General features: G+C 33.3%; 1 protein-coding gene across 1 annotated transcript; it reads right to left on the bottom strand.

Moving 5' to 3' along the window:
* Positions 1-1,952: 1,952 nt before the first annotated feature.
* Positions 1,953-4,133, bottom strand: LOC100798229 (peroxidase 7). Its single transcript, XM_014767840.3, has 3 exons — positions 3,775-4,133; positions 2,946-3,288; positions 1,953-2,492 (listed from the first exon to the last, which is right to left on the bottom strand). Exons 1-3 carry the CDS (start codon positions 4,081-4,083, stop codon positions 2,086-2,088), a joined length of 1,059 nt encoding a protein of 352 aa, XP_014623326.1. The 5' UTR covers positions 4,084-4,133; the 3' UTR covers positions 1,953-2,085.
* Between the last annotated feature and the right edge of the window lie 11,847 nt (positions 4,134-15,980).

Here is a 15,980-nt window from a genome sequence, read left to right as displayed (position 1 = left end):
TACTCTGGATCACTTTCACAAATGATTCACCCTAGACGCGGTCATATGAAGAATAATAAAATAACAAGCATAAATAGTTATTTTTGCCTACGTATAATATCCTTACGAATGCATTCTGAAACATAAAAATACAAAATTTAGTCCTAGAAATATAAAAAATACAAAAAATATATTCGATCGTTAACTTCTGCATAGTCTATGTGACACAGAGGGACAACTTTGTTACTAAAATAATTGTCAACGTGATCATCTCTAATGATCAACATATGAACATATTTGTCATATAATATTTTTTTGACTTTTCTTCTTTTCATTTCGCTTACAAATATGTCCCTAAAAGAAGAAAATACAAAATTTAATTCTTGAAAGTGTAAAAAGTATCACAAATATATTCAAACGTTAATAGTATATTGCGATTAATTATTATAATTTGAAAAAATTTATAATGATTGCAACAAATTTTTTTAACAAACTCGTAAATTAAATTGAGTCTAAAAGAAAAAAGAACATTTTTTTATAAACTCGTAAATAATTTTTTTATACTCTCATGCTTAATGAAAGGTTCAAATAAAAAAAGGCTTATTGTAAAGTATTATAGTTAAATTAGATCCATAAATAATTTTTAGGAAAATTTGTAATTGCAATGACACTTTTAATTTGTAAAAAACACTAACCTCCTTTAAAATGATTTTTTTTAAGGTTGCGATTTTTTAAATGATCAGTCAATAAAAAATAATTGTGTATGATTTTAAAAAAATTAATTTAAAAATCAACAAACTTTTATTATAATTTATAATTTGATGTCATTGCATATACTGATAGACATTCATATTTTATTATGAAAAATTTATAAAAAAAAATAAATAAATAGTGTTTGATTAAACAGAAATAATAATTTTTTTATCGTTTTACAGTAAAAAAAAAATTTCTTGTCTTTCTGTGTTGATGACATTTATTCAACACTTAACAACCAAAGGATTTTTTTTGTTTTTTGTAGTTAAAGAAAAGTAAGAAGAATAATAAAAATTCACTTCCATTGATAATATTTTATATATGTCTCAACCGTTGGTGAAGCTTAAAAATTATATAACGGAAACAGACACTTACTAGTGTGATATAACTCTCAAATTTTTTTCGCAATCATTATAAATTTTTCAATAATTAGTCACAATCTATTATTAACGTTTGAATATATTTGTCACACGTTTTATACTTTTAGGATTAAATTTTATATTTTCATCTTTCAGAGACACATTTGTCAACGGAGTGGGAAGACGAAAAGTCAAAAAAATATTATATGACAAATATGTCCTTATGCTGATAATTAGAGATGATCAACTTGACAATCATTTTAGTAACAAATTCATTCTTCTGTGTCACGTAGACTATTTTATTAACAATAACGGATGAAAAAAAGTTAACGTTCGAATATATTTATCATACACTTTACACTTTTAGGAACTAAAGATAAAACTAACTACTTAGCCCAAGAATAAATATTGCCTTTAATTTTGTAGGTGTTGTTTGTATCACTCTCCAATTAAAACTAGAGTTTCACTTGGCTATTAATATGATACATAATTCTTTAATGCAAACTTTTATTTCGCGGATTAACTAAATGGAACTCAAATTAATTTTAATTGGAAAACAAAAAAAAAATAGCGCTTATAAAACTGTATTAAGTTTTGTCCATAATAATATACTTCCAATAATTTTTATAATATATTTTATACATGACCAATTATTTTAATATTCTTATCACATTATTTATTTTATTTAGTCTTTTTCTTTCTTAATTAAATTATAAAAATTTCATATATAATTAATGTATGAGTACCGCCAATGATTAAAAAAAGTATGAGTAGCATTATTTATTTGAAGACATGCCACTGCCAGGCTAGAATTAAAATAAAACTAAAAAGTCAATGAGAAAGAAAAAGGGAAAGAAAACATAACCAAAAGTGCAGATTAATTGATGTAACAATTTCAAAAGTATTAGGATGCACGAAAGAAGAAATTAGGTGGTAACATTTTCCAAGTACTAATTAAAAAAAAAAAATCTTTCAAAGCAAAACATAGAGTAAATCAATAATCATTGACAAAATTGCAGTTGGTCCTGATTTCTCCTTCCTCCAGGCCAGTGAGAACATCAACAATGCCAAGCTTTCCCATTGACACAGCAAACTGGTGCTCAAAAACTGAGTGCGAGGCAGCCAATGCAGAAACAAGGGGAGAAGTCCTTGCATCAGAGTATAACAACTGATCAGTAGATAACAACCCCATTTTCTTTTCGAGATTAATGTAGTAAACATTGTCAAAGGTCTTTGGTGTTGTAGCATCAAGATCCACATACTCTGAGGCCCATCTACACTTCCTTTGCAAGAAGTTAACATACTTAGGATCTAGGGTTGGATCTGGTTTGCCTGTTCCTTGGTAGTTGTAGAGCCTGTATTGAATGGACCCACATGAAGTCCTTCCAATTGTATGAGCCCCTGAACACAATCATCACATATATAAAGCAAACAATTAGTGAAACATTTTGAAATAAGTTGGATAATGTTGCACATTTGCATCCAAACTATGAAAGTTGAACTTATTAAAAAGACTAAATTTTAGACAAATTAGGTTATGTGCTGATAGTATAAAGCAAATTTATATCAATTATAAATTATGGTGTACGATATGTTTGTTAAGTTTTACCACAGTTACTTTAAAACTCTTTTAGACATAATTTTTTATTCATTCACAATATAAAATTGTTTTGTGATATTATTATATGATTATTAAACTCTAAATTTTAATACAATTTTATTTTCAATTCATTAAAAATCATTTTAGATATGACATTTAAAAAATATTTATTATAAAGCTGTATAATCTTACTAAACTTTAGATGACTATTGTAATTAAATTCAACTCATAAATGCTTCATTTAATTTATTTACCTGAGAGAACAACCAAGTCAAGGACAGCCATGCCCCTGGATTGGAAAAACTCAATCAAGGAAGTAACGTTTTCATGGCCCATAGGCACCATATCAGCTTCCTTAGCAATGGATACCTTCCCATCTCTCCTACCATAAGGAACGGCCCAATAAGGCCCACCTAACTCAACCGTGGCATCCCTTGCAGCAGCAGTGAGAATATCAGCACAAGACACCGTCTTGGGGCATTGTTTCTCTAACTCTGCCTTTATATCATCCACCACTTCAAACCCTCTCAGTGTCTTGCTAGCTTGTGCTGTCCTCTCACTTCCATCATGCTTCAACAGAATGGACCCATCACATCCCTGCTTAAATAGAATAGCCCAAATGAATATAGTGCAAAATCATAACCCACATTTTTTAATTATCATGGCATTAATTGTTGCAGAATATTGGAGGTAGGTTGGTCAAGTGGTTGGAAAATGAGGAAGGGAGGAGAGAGAATTTGGAAGTTTGAATGTCCTACTAATATTTTTAATAAAAATTAATAAATTAATATTACCGATAAAAATTTAAATTATTGTAAAATATTTATCAATTCTGATGATAATTAATTTTAGTCAAAAAATTTAACTGATGACTTTTAATAGAGTTATAATCTCACATTTGGATAGTCAAGATATTATTTCTTATATAAATTGATCCTTATATAAATAATAACCCATCACTAACAAGAATTGTTTATTCTTATATAAATTCACAAGTTTTTTTTTTAATTTCTTTTTTACAAATAATTCTACAAAAATATGAAGCAAATGGACACATAGTGATGAACAGTGCTTAATATGTACCCTGACAGAGCAATCATGGAAGTGGAGCCTCATGAGACTAGCTGCTAAAGTGTAGTCCTTCTGGATCCATTCTTTGACTTTGTTGTGTAGGATGGATTCGAATTGGGGACAGGTTTTACGGTAGTAACCAAAGGATAGGAGATTATCAAAGGTGGTTTCATCTAATGCTGGGACTTGGAGAGAGAAGACAGTTTCACTTATTGTGGAGGAAAGGGATGACTTATCATCATAGTTTTCATAAGGTCGGGATGAGGCTGAAATTGTGTAAAGTACCAAAAGAAGAAGCAATGGGAGGGAAGAGTTTTTCATATTCTCTCTTTTTGTGTGTGTAAAACAAGTATAAGAGACTTTGCTCTGTGTGACATATACGTGTGACAAATATGAGTAGTATATATAGAGCAAGACTTTGGTATTGTGATTATGTTATTTGGCTTGGACAAAACGTGGGACGCACAAAATAGAGCACACATGACATGCTAGCATGTTGCTTTGTTTTCTCTTTTTTGTTCACCGCAAAATCTAGCACGACTCTTCTTTAGTCAATCACTCTCCCATTATTTGTTATGCATAAGGAATGACAGAATAATTGACTAAGAGTAATTGTAGCAACACATTTTAATACAATTTTTCAAACACACTTTTTTTGTAATATTGATTAAAAATATTAAGAATTATAAAACTAAGTAAAAGTCGTTTTCTATTTAATAAATATTTTTTATAATTTTGTATTTAAAAAAATTAATTGGCATTAGGAAGTACGTTAAAATAGTATAAGGCCAGCATTCTCATTAATCGATCATTAATCATCATGAGTGTATTCTCCTTTAAACACATTAAATTGATTGTGCATTTGCTGTAATGGTTGACGTTGACTAGGGCACCAAGGGTTTCGTATTTCTTCTTGAGTTTTTCCTCTCTGATTTTCAAGGTAAAGTATATTTCTTAAAGTTGTCATTAAATATTAAGTAGAGATATAAGAATTATCAATGATGACTAGAAAAAAAAAAAACTAAAAGCCCAACTGTATTATTAAGCTTTCTTGTCAAAGAATGGTCACTATTTGGCACTTGCTATTTACACTCATGTTTGTTAAGTACACCCCTTCCTTCTCTTTATCTTTTTCATTAACTTTTATACTCTTTTATTTGTTAAAACACATTTCTAGAAATTAATTTCTGGAACAACATATATCAATTTAGGAAGGTAATTTCCAAAATTATGTTTTAACAAAATATACATAGTTCTAGAAATTACTTTCCAAAACAACATATAAGTCTCATGTTTGTTACTTTTTAAATTCTATTTTTCACCTTTATTATTATTCGAATCCTAATTTTGAATAAACGTCCATGGTCGAATTCATCTATCATACAATGTACATGATACTTCATTTTTCTACATTGAAAATAAGAATAACAATAATTACAAATCAAAACTGTTGACACGCCATCATATGTCTCCTCATATTTCAGCCGTTGGAAATTTTAGATATGGGTTATTTGTCTCTTAAATCTCAATATTTAGCTTTGAAATAAGTTAACTAAGCATCCAATAATTAACAATTAGTGTGAATCCTAAAAGGAATGTACGTTCAATATTCATATTTTTTATAACAACGGAAAATTACTTTTCTAGAATTGATATATGTTGTTCCAAAAAGTAATTTGCAAAACTATGTTTTAACAAAATATACATAATTTCATAAACTACTTTCCAAAATTGATATATGTTCTACAAAATAGTTTTTGGAATTATGTATATTTTTTAAAAACATTTTCCCACCCAAAATTAATGTATGTTGTTTCAGAAAGCAATTTTGGAATTAGTGTAAAAGAGTATAATTGGCAATAAAAAGATAATGAAGAGGGACATGCACTTAGCAAACATAGAGATGTAAATAGCAAGTGTCTCACTTTGTCGGCTTTGATCCATAATAATTTAACTCTTCTAGCAAAACTCCAAGGAGATGCAACATGATAATTGTTATATGAGGAATAATCAATTTATTCTTTGAGAATAATTTTTTATTTCCATTATTGATTTTTTAAATCTAATGATTAAGATTAATTACTCATTATAATCATTAGATTTAAAAAAATAAATAATAAGAATGGAGAGTAACTCTTAAAGTAAGTTAATCTCTTGCTGTTGTTATTTATATCTTCCTCTTTTAATAATATATCTTCTTTTATTTTTTATTTTTAAAAAAAAAACTTTTGCAACTTATACCTCCCTTGGATCTCGCTCTAACGTTTCTTCCCCGATTCTACCCTCTCTAACTATAGCAGATGATAAAGACGAAGGTTGAGCATGCACATGTGCCAATTACAAAGGACTTTTTTAGCAAAGAAGAAGAAGAAGAAGAAGAAGAAGAAGAAGAAGAAGAAGAAGAAGAAGAAGAAGAAGAAGAAGAAGAAGAAGAAGAAGAAGAAGAAGAAGAAGAAGAAGAAGAAGAAGAAGAAGAAGAAGAAGAAGAAGAAGAAGAAGAAGAAGAAGAAGAAGAAGAAGAAGAAACAAAAGGAGGTATATTATAAAAATGGGAAATTATGAATAACAACAGCCATGCAAAACATTGTAAGTAGTAAGGACCAATGAGAATATCGAATTACGAGAAATAATGGATGTCGATCTTCATGAGAGCACCTTTTTATAAGCTATTTCTACGAAGTTTGGTTTAATTTTTTGATAAAAAAAATAGTTAAATAAAAAAGTAATATACGTAGGCTCTACATGAGACCACTTTTTTTAGGCTCTTTCTATGGAGCACTTACATGATAGTATTAACATGATTTCATGATGTCTTATTTGACATGCTTACGTAGTTCTTGATTTTACATGTGCAGTGATTTTAGTCCACAAATTTGATAATTGAGTAATTTTAGTCCCTCACTCAAAATTTATGTGATTTTAACTTCCAAAACTCCAATTTAGTGCATTGATGTTGTAGACAGTATGAGGAAAAATTAAAAAAGTGTTGCATTTAGATTTGAACTCGGGGTTAATTATGATTTTGGTTCCTCAAATATTAATCTATATTAGTTCAGTCATCCAAAAAATAATTTTATTGTATTTGGTCTTCAAATTTTTAAAAATTCTCCTTTTTAAGTCTTGTACTTAACTTTATTAATTTTCCAATTAAAAGTTTACAACAGTAGGTGTTTCAACATTAACATTTACCGTACCTTAAAAGAATTGAAAATCCAAATTATAACTTTATTATTCTCAAATAAATACATTCAATTAAACTCATATATTATCTCTATTGTTGGTGGAACCCGATTCTGAGAACAAACATCAACAAAGGATGCATTGACTGTAACTATTTGAATAGCAACTACATTATCTATAATAGGTAAAGATAACTTACATGTTACAAAAAAAAAAAAAAATTGGAGTTAAATAAAGGGCTGAAAAGAGAAATTTTGAAAATTTTAGTGACCAATGCAATAAAATTATTTTTGAAGGACAAAAACCAACCGAAGTCAAAAATAGAGGACCAAAATCATATTTAACCCTTAAACTAATGTCCACCACTCTAATAGTCTTCATTAGACCACTAGCCCAACATCATTCTTTTTAATATATATGAAAATTGGTGTACAAAAAATAACAACCGCTACCTCTCTTCTTCTTCTGAAATATTTTGCCACCACCCATCGTTTGCCACCACTGGAGATGATTTCTGGCAGTGGTGCACTCTCCACACCACAAATCTCAATAGCTCCTCCACTGTCAGTGGCAACTAGTTACCACCCACTACCTCCAAAAACATCGTCGTTAGTTTGTTACCCACCAACCCTTCTCGGCTCCCCTCTCACCTTTATTCCCTAAATCTCATTTCCTCCATTCAAGAAATCCTCCTTTCTACACATGGATTCCAATCCCCCCAACCCTAAATTCAACAACGATTTGTATCGATCCTCTCTTACCCCCTTGTTCTCGTGATTTCAATTTTTCGATTTTGAAATTTGTTGAAGCCCTTCTTTTAGGACCTCCATCCCCTGACGACTCCCTTTTCAACCATATCGGCACACCTTCTCGTCACTGATGAGTATGTTGCTACTGCTTTTCCACCCCCTCCGCATTCATCACCCTATCAGAGTGTTGCTCCCAATTCGTGCCTCTGATACCACCCTAATCGTGTCACGCTCTAGGACGGCAGTAGAGGCACAAGATATGTTCCCGCCACGCTAACCTCCACCACCGACGACGTGTTGGTCTTGTCAATTGGCTTCAACATCGATGATTCTAGGGCCATCTTTCTGTGGGGCATCCACATAAGTGTGGAAGACATGAACAACACAATTAAAAGGTTTTTGATGAATTTCAAAGAAGCGCCTTCGTCGCAAGGTGACGATGATTATAGGTTGCCCTTGCACACCGAAGGGAAGTATGAGAAACTTGTCAAGCATGCTATTGAAGGAGATTCTCTTGATGTTAATGCATTATGAACCCTTCAATCTCACCTTATTCAAGGACCACTTCTTATTTCCAATCTACACAAACACCACACAATCAATTGCCATCATTTTCTTTCTCACGCCACCATATTTCCAAATTACTAACACACTACCAACCAATTAAATAAAATATCCCTTTTCATTTACAACGTGACTTGGGAAAAGATATTTGGAAAAGAAGGGTGAGAGAAGAGTGTAGGAGGGTTAGTGGGTAACTACGATGTTTTGGTGGTGGTGGGTGGTAACCGACCACCAATGACTGTGGAAGACCTGTTGAAACTATGGTGCAAAGGGTGCACCATTATCGGAAATCATCTCTAGGGCGACGAACGATGACTAGTGACAAAGTAGTTGTAGAGAATAAGAGAGGTGGTAGTAAGGTGTGGTAGGATGCACCATAATATTATGAAATGAGATCAATCTAAAGGCTATTATTTTTTTTCAACGATACACAAGTTACATAGCTTATGCATCATAGCATGTGCCGGGAAAGTTATGTTATATATAACTTAAAAGGTACCAATGGAGTATATTGATAATTTCCTTAGGAACTTTATTTTAAAGACCATTTTGTAGGCAATTATCTTAATATTTCCACACATTTAAGCTTGTTTGTCCTTATTTATAATTAAGTTTTTCATAAATTATAACAACTTTAAAATAGTTAAAATGTTTAATTTTTCATCTAATTTTAGTTATTTTGTATCAGAGCAAATCTCTCTCCTAGTACGATGTGGTTCAAGGATGAACTAGACAGAAGCTAGTGGGCATGTAACACCCTGATTGAATCACACCAGAATGAGAGGGATCCAAAGATTATGCATGTATGAGATTGTATAGTTAAGGAAGACTTAAATGAATTAATTGGTACTACCTATATCAATAAGATGCATCTATTTTTCAATAGCCTATCACTTAAGAGTTCCACAGTTAAGCATGTTTGGCTTGGAGTAGTCATGTGATGGGTGACCTTTTGGGAATTTTTTCAAAAAATGTGTGAGTGAGGACAAAGCACATTGAAAAGTCTTGTGTTTGTTTGTGTGGACAATCATTGATCCTGAAAGTAGGAAGAACTGATTTTCAAGGTCTCGAAAAGATGTACCCACACGAAAGATTTTGATCAAGAAGGATGTTGAGTGAAGTGTCATCGTGTAAAGTGTCGTAGTGTGAGAGTTTCCGAGAAGTTAAAAATCAAGGATGTTACAATTTTGGTGTAGAAATAGATGAAGAAAGAAGATAGTTGGTGTTGGACCCAATTCAAGACCCTTTTAAAAGAATTTTTTTAGGCTGAAAGGGCCAAAATTTAAGCTTTGAAGATGCTCAACACATCATGTTAGGCTTAGCGTATAATCACTTACAACAATTCTATTTGCATGCAGGCTTAGCATGACATGTCAAGCTTAATGCACAACCACTTGCAATAGTTTTATTTTACATGCATGCTTAGTGCGACATGTCAGGCTAAGCGCACAGTTCATTATGCAGAAACAACAGTGCAACACATTTGACCTTATTTAAGCTCTAAGGATGAGAATTGAAGGAAATTTGGTTAACACTACTAGAAAGTTGTGATTTTACGACAGCTATCCTATGACGGTCCTTGCGAAACCGCCTTAGAAAATAAAAGCAGTGGCATTTTTGTAATTATTCTATTAAAAATTGTCTTTAACGACACACATTCTAAGACGGTTATTAATAACCGCCTTAGAATGTGTCTTAATGGCAATCTTGTAATTATATGACATAAAGATTATGACGGGTTTTAATAAAAGACCGTCCTCGTTCTTCGAAGAATTTAACAGCCCTAGCTACGTCGCTCTAATGCGCAACCAGAAAACTATTACTCCCTCTTGAGCTAGAGTATGATTTTTCAAGAATTGCACGCTCCGTTTCGCCTTCGCCTCGCATTAGAGTATGATTTTTTCAAGGATTGTACCTTCTAGAAGATTCGAAACGAGGGAGAGAACTTCCAGGTTCTGGAATGTTTCGAATGAGTCAAGGATGGGGCCGAAGAAGTTGTTGCCGGTGAGGTCGAGGTAGCGGAGGTTAAGAAGTTGTGGGAGGGTGTTTGGGAGTGGGCCATTGAGAAGATTCTGGGAGAGGTCGAGGTGGATGAGGTTTTTACAGAGGGAGATTTCTGAAGGTAGGGTTTCGTTGATGGAGTTGTTGAACAGGTTCACATAAATGAGGTTTGGGAGACAATACAAGATGTTTGAGAGGAATGGGCCTCCGATGTTGGTGTCGGACAAGTCCAACTCCGTTACGGTGGTGTTTGTTGTCGCGTCGCAGGTTACGCCGTACCAGTTGCAGGGAGTAGCATCTCGTGAGTTCCATGAAGAGAGTTTTGAGTCTGGGTCGTCTAAGGAGAGTTTTAGCTGGTAGAGGTATAAGCCTTCTTGGTTCAGACACGACACCAAAGTTGTTGCTAGTGAGAAGAAGAGAATGTAGACTATGATGATGATGGAAAGTGTTGTTTGGTTTTTTGGGTTTGGGTTTGTCATTGCAAGAGAAATTGTTGCGTTGAGTGTGGGAGTGGAGAGTGTGGGTTCAATTTATTTGCTTTCAATTGGAGGCTTAGAGAGAGTGTGTGTTTATGTTTGTGTTTGAGTGCAGGAATTGTCAATGGATTCTTTGCAGCATGTTCGCTCTGCTTTGGCTTCGGTGATAATGGGAATGGCTCCAGTTTTAGGAAAGGTATAGGTGCCAAATAGCATTGTTTACAATTATTGTGGTCTAAGCAAAAAATATCATTGTCCATATCATTCATGCTTAAATGTGGGTTGCGTGTCCTTCAAATTACTCAAATTTTCTTTTGGAACTGAGCTGCAAAAAATTATTGTGTTCTAAGTGAAGCCTACATTTTTTTTATTTTCCTTTTCACTGTGGTCTAAATTTGAGATGTAGACATCATTCAGTGCTTTGGGTCATTCTGTATATTTTTCTGTTTCACATGTGAATCACCTGATTGTGATGCATTGGCCATTGGACATAAAACAGCTATGTACGGACATATATGATTTTTCTAAATATGTAATTTTGTCTTTTGCAAGTTTGTTTGGTGATATAAATGCGATGGAGTTTATTGACCTGTGCAGTAGTTAAACAGGATCACCCTTTAGGAGGCATTTGGTGATATAAGTTTGTTTGGACATATATGATTTTATTATTCTTTTCTATCATTCCATCACTTGGCACTTCTTTTTTCTAGTATTTTAGATGCTAATATAACTAGTTATGTCTTTTATTTATGTAGTGAATCTTTTTTCTTGTTTTGCAAACAAGATTTCGTGTCTGTCAACCATCTTTGATATCATGGTTTGTGCTAATGTTATCCTCTCTGACCCTATTCTCACATGCCGTATTTCATATTGTTTTGGTTATTGAGGGGGATCAATGGAGTACTGTTGATGCTCAGTGGGCTCAGCTGATTGGACTTATAAGGTCCTTGGAGTTTCTGTCTTTTGGTTTTACCTTTTTTTATAGAGTTTTTCACTGATAAAAAAAGATTAGAGGTTATCTCATAAGTGTATTTCCATTGAGAGTACACTACAAATACTGTATGAAATGGTTTTGCAGAGTGTATGAAATGGTTTTTATTAACATATGTCATATTTTTAGTTTTAAAAAAAACTAATAACAAATAATTTTTTGTTTGTGGTTCTAAAGCTTGAGCTTTAGTTGCCTTATTCTTGGGTAGGCTCAATTGTTACAACAGAATTTAGAGTTTGAATTTAATAAGTTCACTAACTCTGGTTTTTATGAACTGGTAGGTGGTGGAGATATATTTTATGCTGGCTTGAATATCATTTTTCTGTACATATGTCAACTTCTTATTGATCAGATGTGTGGCACATATGTCAACTCCTGTTATATGTTCTGTAACAGACATTTTCAGCTTATTAAAATTTGTTGGCGGGCCATACGATCGTGAGATGGTGGACTTGTAGTTTGAGTGAACTGTTTTTCTGAAAATGGAGTATCTACTTGTAATAATCTTGCTTGTATACTCTTTTTATTTGTTTATAATTATGCTAATGTAGGATTTATTTTCAACTCTTTTCCTCGTGTTTAATTTGCCAGCTTCTCTTAATTGTGACTTGTTTGACTTTTTTTTTCTTCCATTTCTTTTTTTCCTACTTATTATCATTACAATTGTTTTTCATTCCATATGATGCCTTTTTAAATAATAAATTTAGTACTCGATATTGGTTTATTACTAATTTGTGAAATAAAATGATTTAGATACAAGTGTGGTACCACCACTTATCTATGCTGTAATGGGAACCTCGAGGGAGATAGCAATTGGTCCGGTGGCAGTGGTTTCTCTTCTGTTATCCTCAATGATGGAGAAATTAGTAGACCCTGCTACTGATCCAGTGGGTTATACAAAGCTGATTTTGCTTGCTACTCTCTTTGCTGGTATCTTTCAGACTTCCTTCGGACTCCTCAGGTGAACAATTAATTAACATACTATGCTCATGTTCCTATCATTATATTTTTATAACTTTCCCATAAGGTTGAGAGTGATCTTTTTTAACTTTGGCATCCATTAAAATTAACAGACTTGGGTTCCTTGTGGATTTCCTATCCCATGCTGCAATAGTTGGATTTGTGGCAGGAGCAGCCATTGTGATTGGGCTTCAACAGTTAAAGGGACTCTTAGGAATCACCAATTTTTCGACCAAGACCGACATAGTCTCTGTCATGAAAGCTATTTGGGAAGCAGTGCATAATCTAGTATGCTACTTTTTATTCTTTTCCCAATAAATTGGGAGCTGGTGGGGAGGGGGGGGGGGAGGGAACTAAGAGTAAAGATAGTTTTGGAACCAGATTCCAATTCACCATTCAATACATTTATTATAATAAATTTAATTATAATATTATTAAGCATAAGTTTAATGATTAAAAAACATGTAGTTATTTTCTGTTTGTTTGTTTATTGTCCCCTTAATTAAAAAAAAATCTGATGGATTAGGTACGTGTTTAATTTGATTTATTTTTAAAAATATTATTATTTACTTTTTTTGATAACTTTTTTAAAAAATAATCACTCATATTCTGCATCCATTTATTAGTGGAAAGGTAAAATAATAACTAATTAGCTTCCAAATTAAACAGGCACAAGAAATGTAATTATTAAAATTTCCTAGAACTAATAAATATAGTTTGAAATTAATTTGTGCTAATTAATTGGCAGGGTAAAAGGAAGAAGAAACTATTCTGGTTGGCATCAATCTCTCCTCTTGTATCTGTTGTTGTGTCAACTTTAATTGTGTTTATCACAAGAGCTGATAAAAATGGAGTTAAAATTGTGAAACATGTCAAAGGGGGGTTGAATCCAAGATCCATCCATCAGTTAGACTTCAACAACCCCTACATTGGAGAAGTGGCTAAAATTGGACTAGTGGTTGCTGTCGTTGCCCTTACTGTGAGTAACCAATTATAATTATAATTATATATGAAACCCTCAACTTAATTAAAGAATTTTTTTAGGCTGAAAGGGCCAAAATTTAAGCTTTGAAGATGCTCAACACATCATGTTAGGCTTAGCTATAATCACTTACAACAATTCTATTTGCATGCAGGCTTAGCATGACATGTCAAGCTTAATGCACAACCACTTGCAATAGTTTTATTTTACATGCATGCTTAGTGCGACATGTCAGGCTAAGCGCACAGTTCATTATGCAGAAACAACAGTGCAACACATTTGACCTTATTTAAGCTCTAAGGATGAGAATGAAGGAAATTTGGTTAACACTACTAGAAAGTTGTGATTTTACGACAGCTATCCTATGACGGTCCTTGCGAAACCGCCTTAGAAAATAAAAGCAGTGGCATTTTTGTAATTATTCTATTAAAAATTGTCTTTAACGACACACATTCTAAGACGTTATTAATAACCGCCTTAGAATGTGTCTTAATGGCAATCTTGTAATTATATGACATAAAGATTATGACGGGTTTTAATAAAAGACCGTCCTCGTTCTTCGAAGAATTTAACAGCCCTAGCTACGTCGCTCTAATGCGCAACCAGAAAACTATTACTCCCTCTTGAGCTAGAGTATGATTTTTCAAGAATTGCACGCTCCGTTTCGCCTTCGCCTCGCATTAGAGTATGATTTTTTCAAGGATTGTACCTTCTAGAAGATTCGAAACGAGGGAGAGAACTTCCAGGTTCTGGAATGTTTCGAATGAGTCAAGGATGGGGCCGAAGAAGTTGTTGCCGGTGAGGTCGAGGTAGCGGAGGTTAAGAAGTTGTGGGAGGGTGTTTGGGAGTGGGCCATTGAGAAGATTCTGGGAGAGGTCGAGGTGGATGAGGTTTTTACAGAGGGAGATTTCTGAAGGTAGGGTTTCGTTGATGGAGTTGTTGAACAGGTTCACATAAATGAGGTTTGGGAGACAATACAAGATGTTTGAGAGGAATGGGCCTCCGATGTTGGTGTCGGACAAGTCCAACTCCGTTACGGTGGTGTTTGTTGTCGCGTCGCAGGTTACGCCGTACCAGTTGCAGGGAGTAGCATCTCGTGAGTTCCATGAAGAGTTTTGAGTCTGGGTCGTCTAAGGAGAGTTTTAGCTGGTAGAGGTATAAGCCTTCTTGGTTCAGACACGACACCAAAGTTGTTGCTAGTGAGAAGAAGAGAATGTAGACTATGATGATGATGGAAAGTGTTGTTTGGTTTTTTGGGTTTGGGTTTGTCATTGCAAGAGAAATTGTTGCGTTGAGTGTGGGAGTGGAGAGTGTGGGTTCAATTTATTTGCTTTCAATTGGAGGCTTAGAGAGTGTGTGTTTATGTTGTGTTTGAGTGCAGGAATTGTCAATGGATTCTTTGCAGCATGTTCGCTCTGCTTTGGCTTCGGTGATAATGGAATGGCTCCAGTTTTAGGAAAGGTATAGGTGCCAAATAGCATTGTTTACAATTATTGTGGTCTAAGCAAAAAATATCATTGTCCATATCATTCATGCTTAAATGTGGGTTGCGTGTCCTTCAAATTACTCAAATTTTCTTTTGGAACTGAGCTGCAAAAAATTATTGTGTTCTAAGTGAAGCCTACATTTTTTTTATTTTCCTTTTCACTGTGGTCTAAATTTGAGATGTAGACATCATTCAGTGCTTTGGGTCATTCTGTATATTTTTCTGTTTCACATGTGAATCACCTGATTGTGATGCATTGGCCATTGGACATAAAACAGCTATGTACGGACATATATGATTTTTCTAAATATGTAATTTTGTCTTTTGCAAGTTTGTTTGGTGATATAAATGCGATGGAGTTTATTGACCTGTGCAGTAGTTAAACAGGATCACCCTTTAGGAGGCATTTGGTGATATAAGTTTGTTTGGACATATATGATTTTATTATTCTTTTCTATCATTCCATCACTTGGCACTTCTTTTTTCTAGTATTTTAGATGCTAATATAACTAGTTATGTCTTTTATTTATGTAGTGAATCTTTTTTCTTGTTTTGCAAACAAGATTTCGTGTCTGTCAACCATCTTTGATATCATGGTTTGTGCTAATGTTATCCTCTCTGACCCTATTCTCACATGCCGTATTTCATATTGTTTTGGTTATTGAGGGGGATCAATGGAGTACTGTTGATGCTCAGTGGGCTCAGCTGATTGGACTTATAAGGTCCTTGGAGTTTCTGTCTTTTGGTTTTACCTTTTTTTATAGAGTTTTTCACTGATAAAAAAAGATTAGAGGTTATCTCATAAGTGTATTTCCATTGAGAGTACACT

Source organism: Glycine max, chromosome 15 (genome assembly GCF_000004515.6).
Source record: "Glycine max cultivar Williams 82 chromosome 15, Glycine_max_v4.0, whole genome shotgun sequence".
In the NCBI taxonomy this organism is placed as follows: Eukaryota; Viridiplantae; Streptophyta; class Magnoliopsida; order Fabales; family Fabaceae; genus Glycine; species Glycine max.
This window is presented reverse-complemented; position numbering and strand designations above follow the sequence as displayed.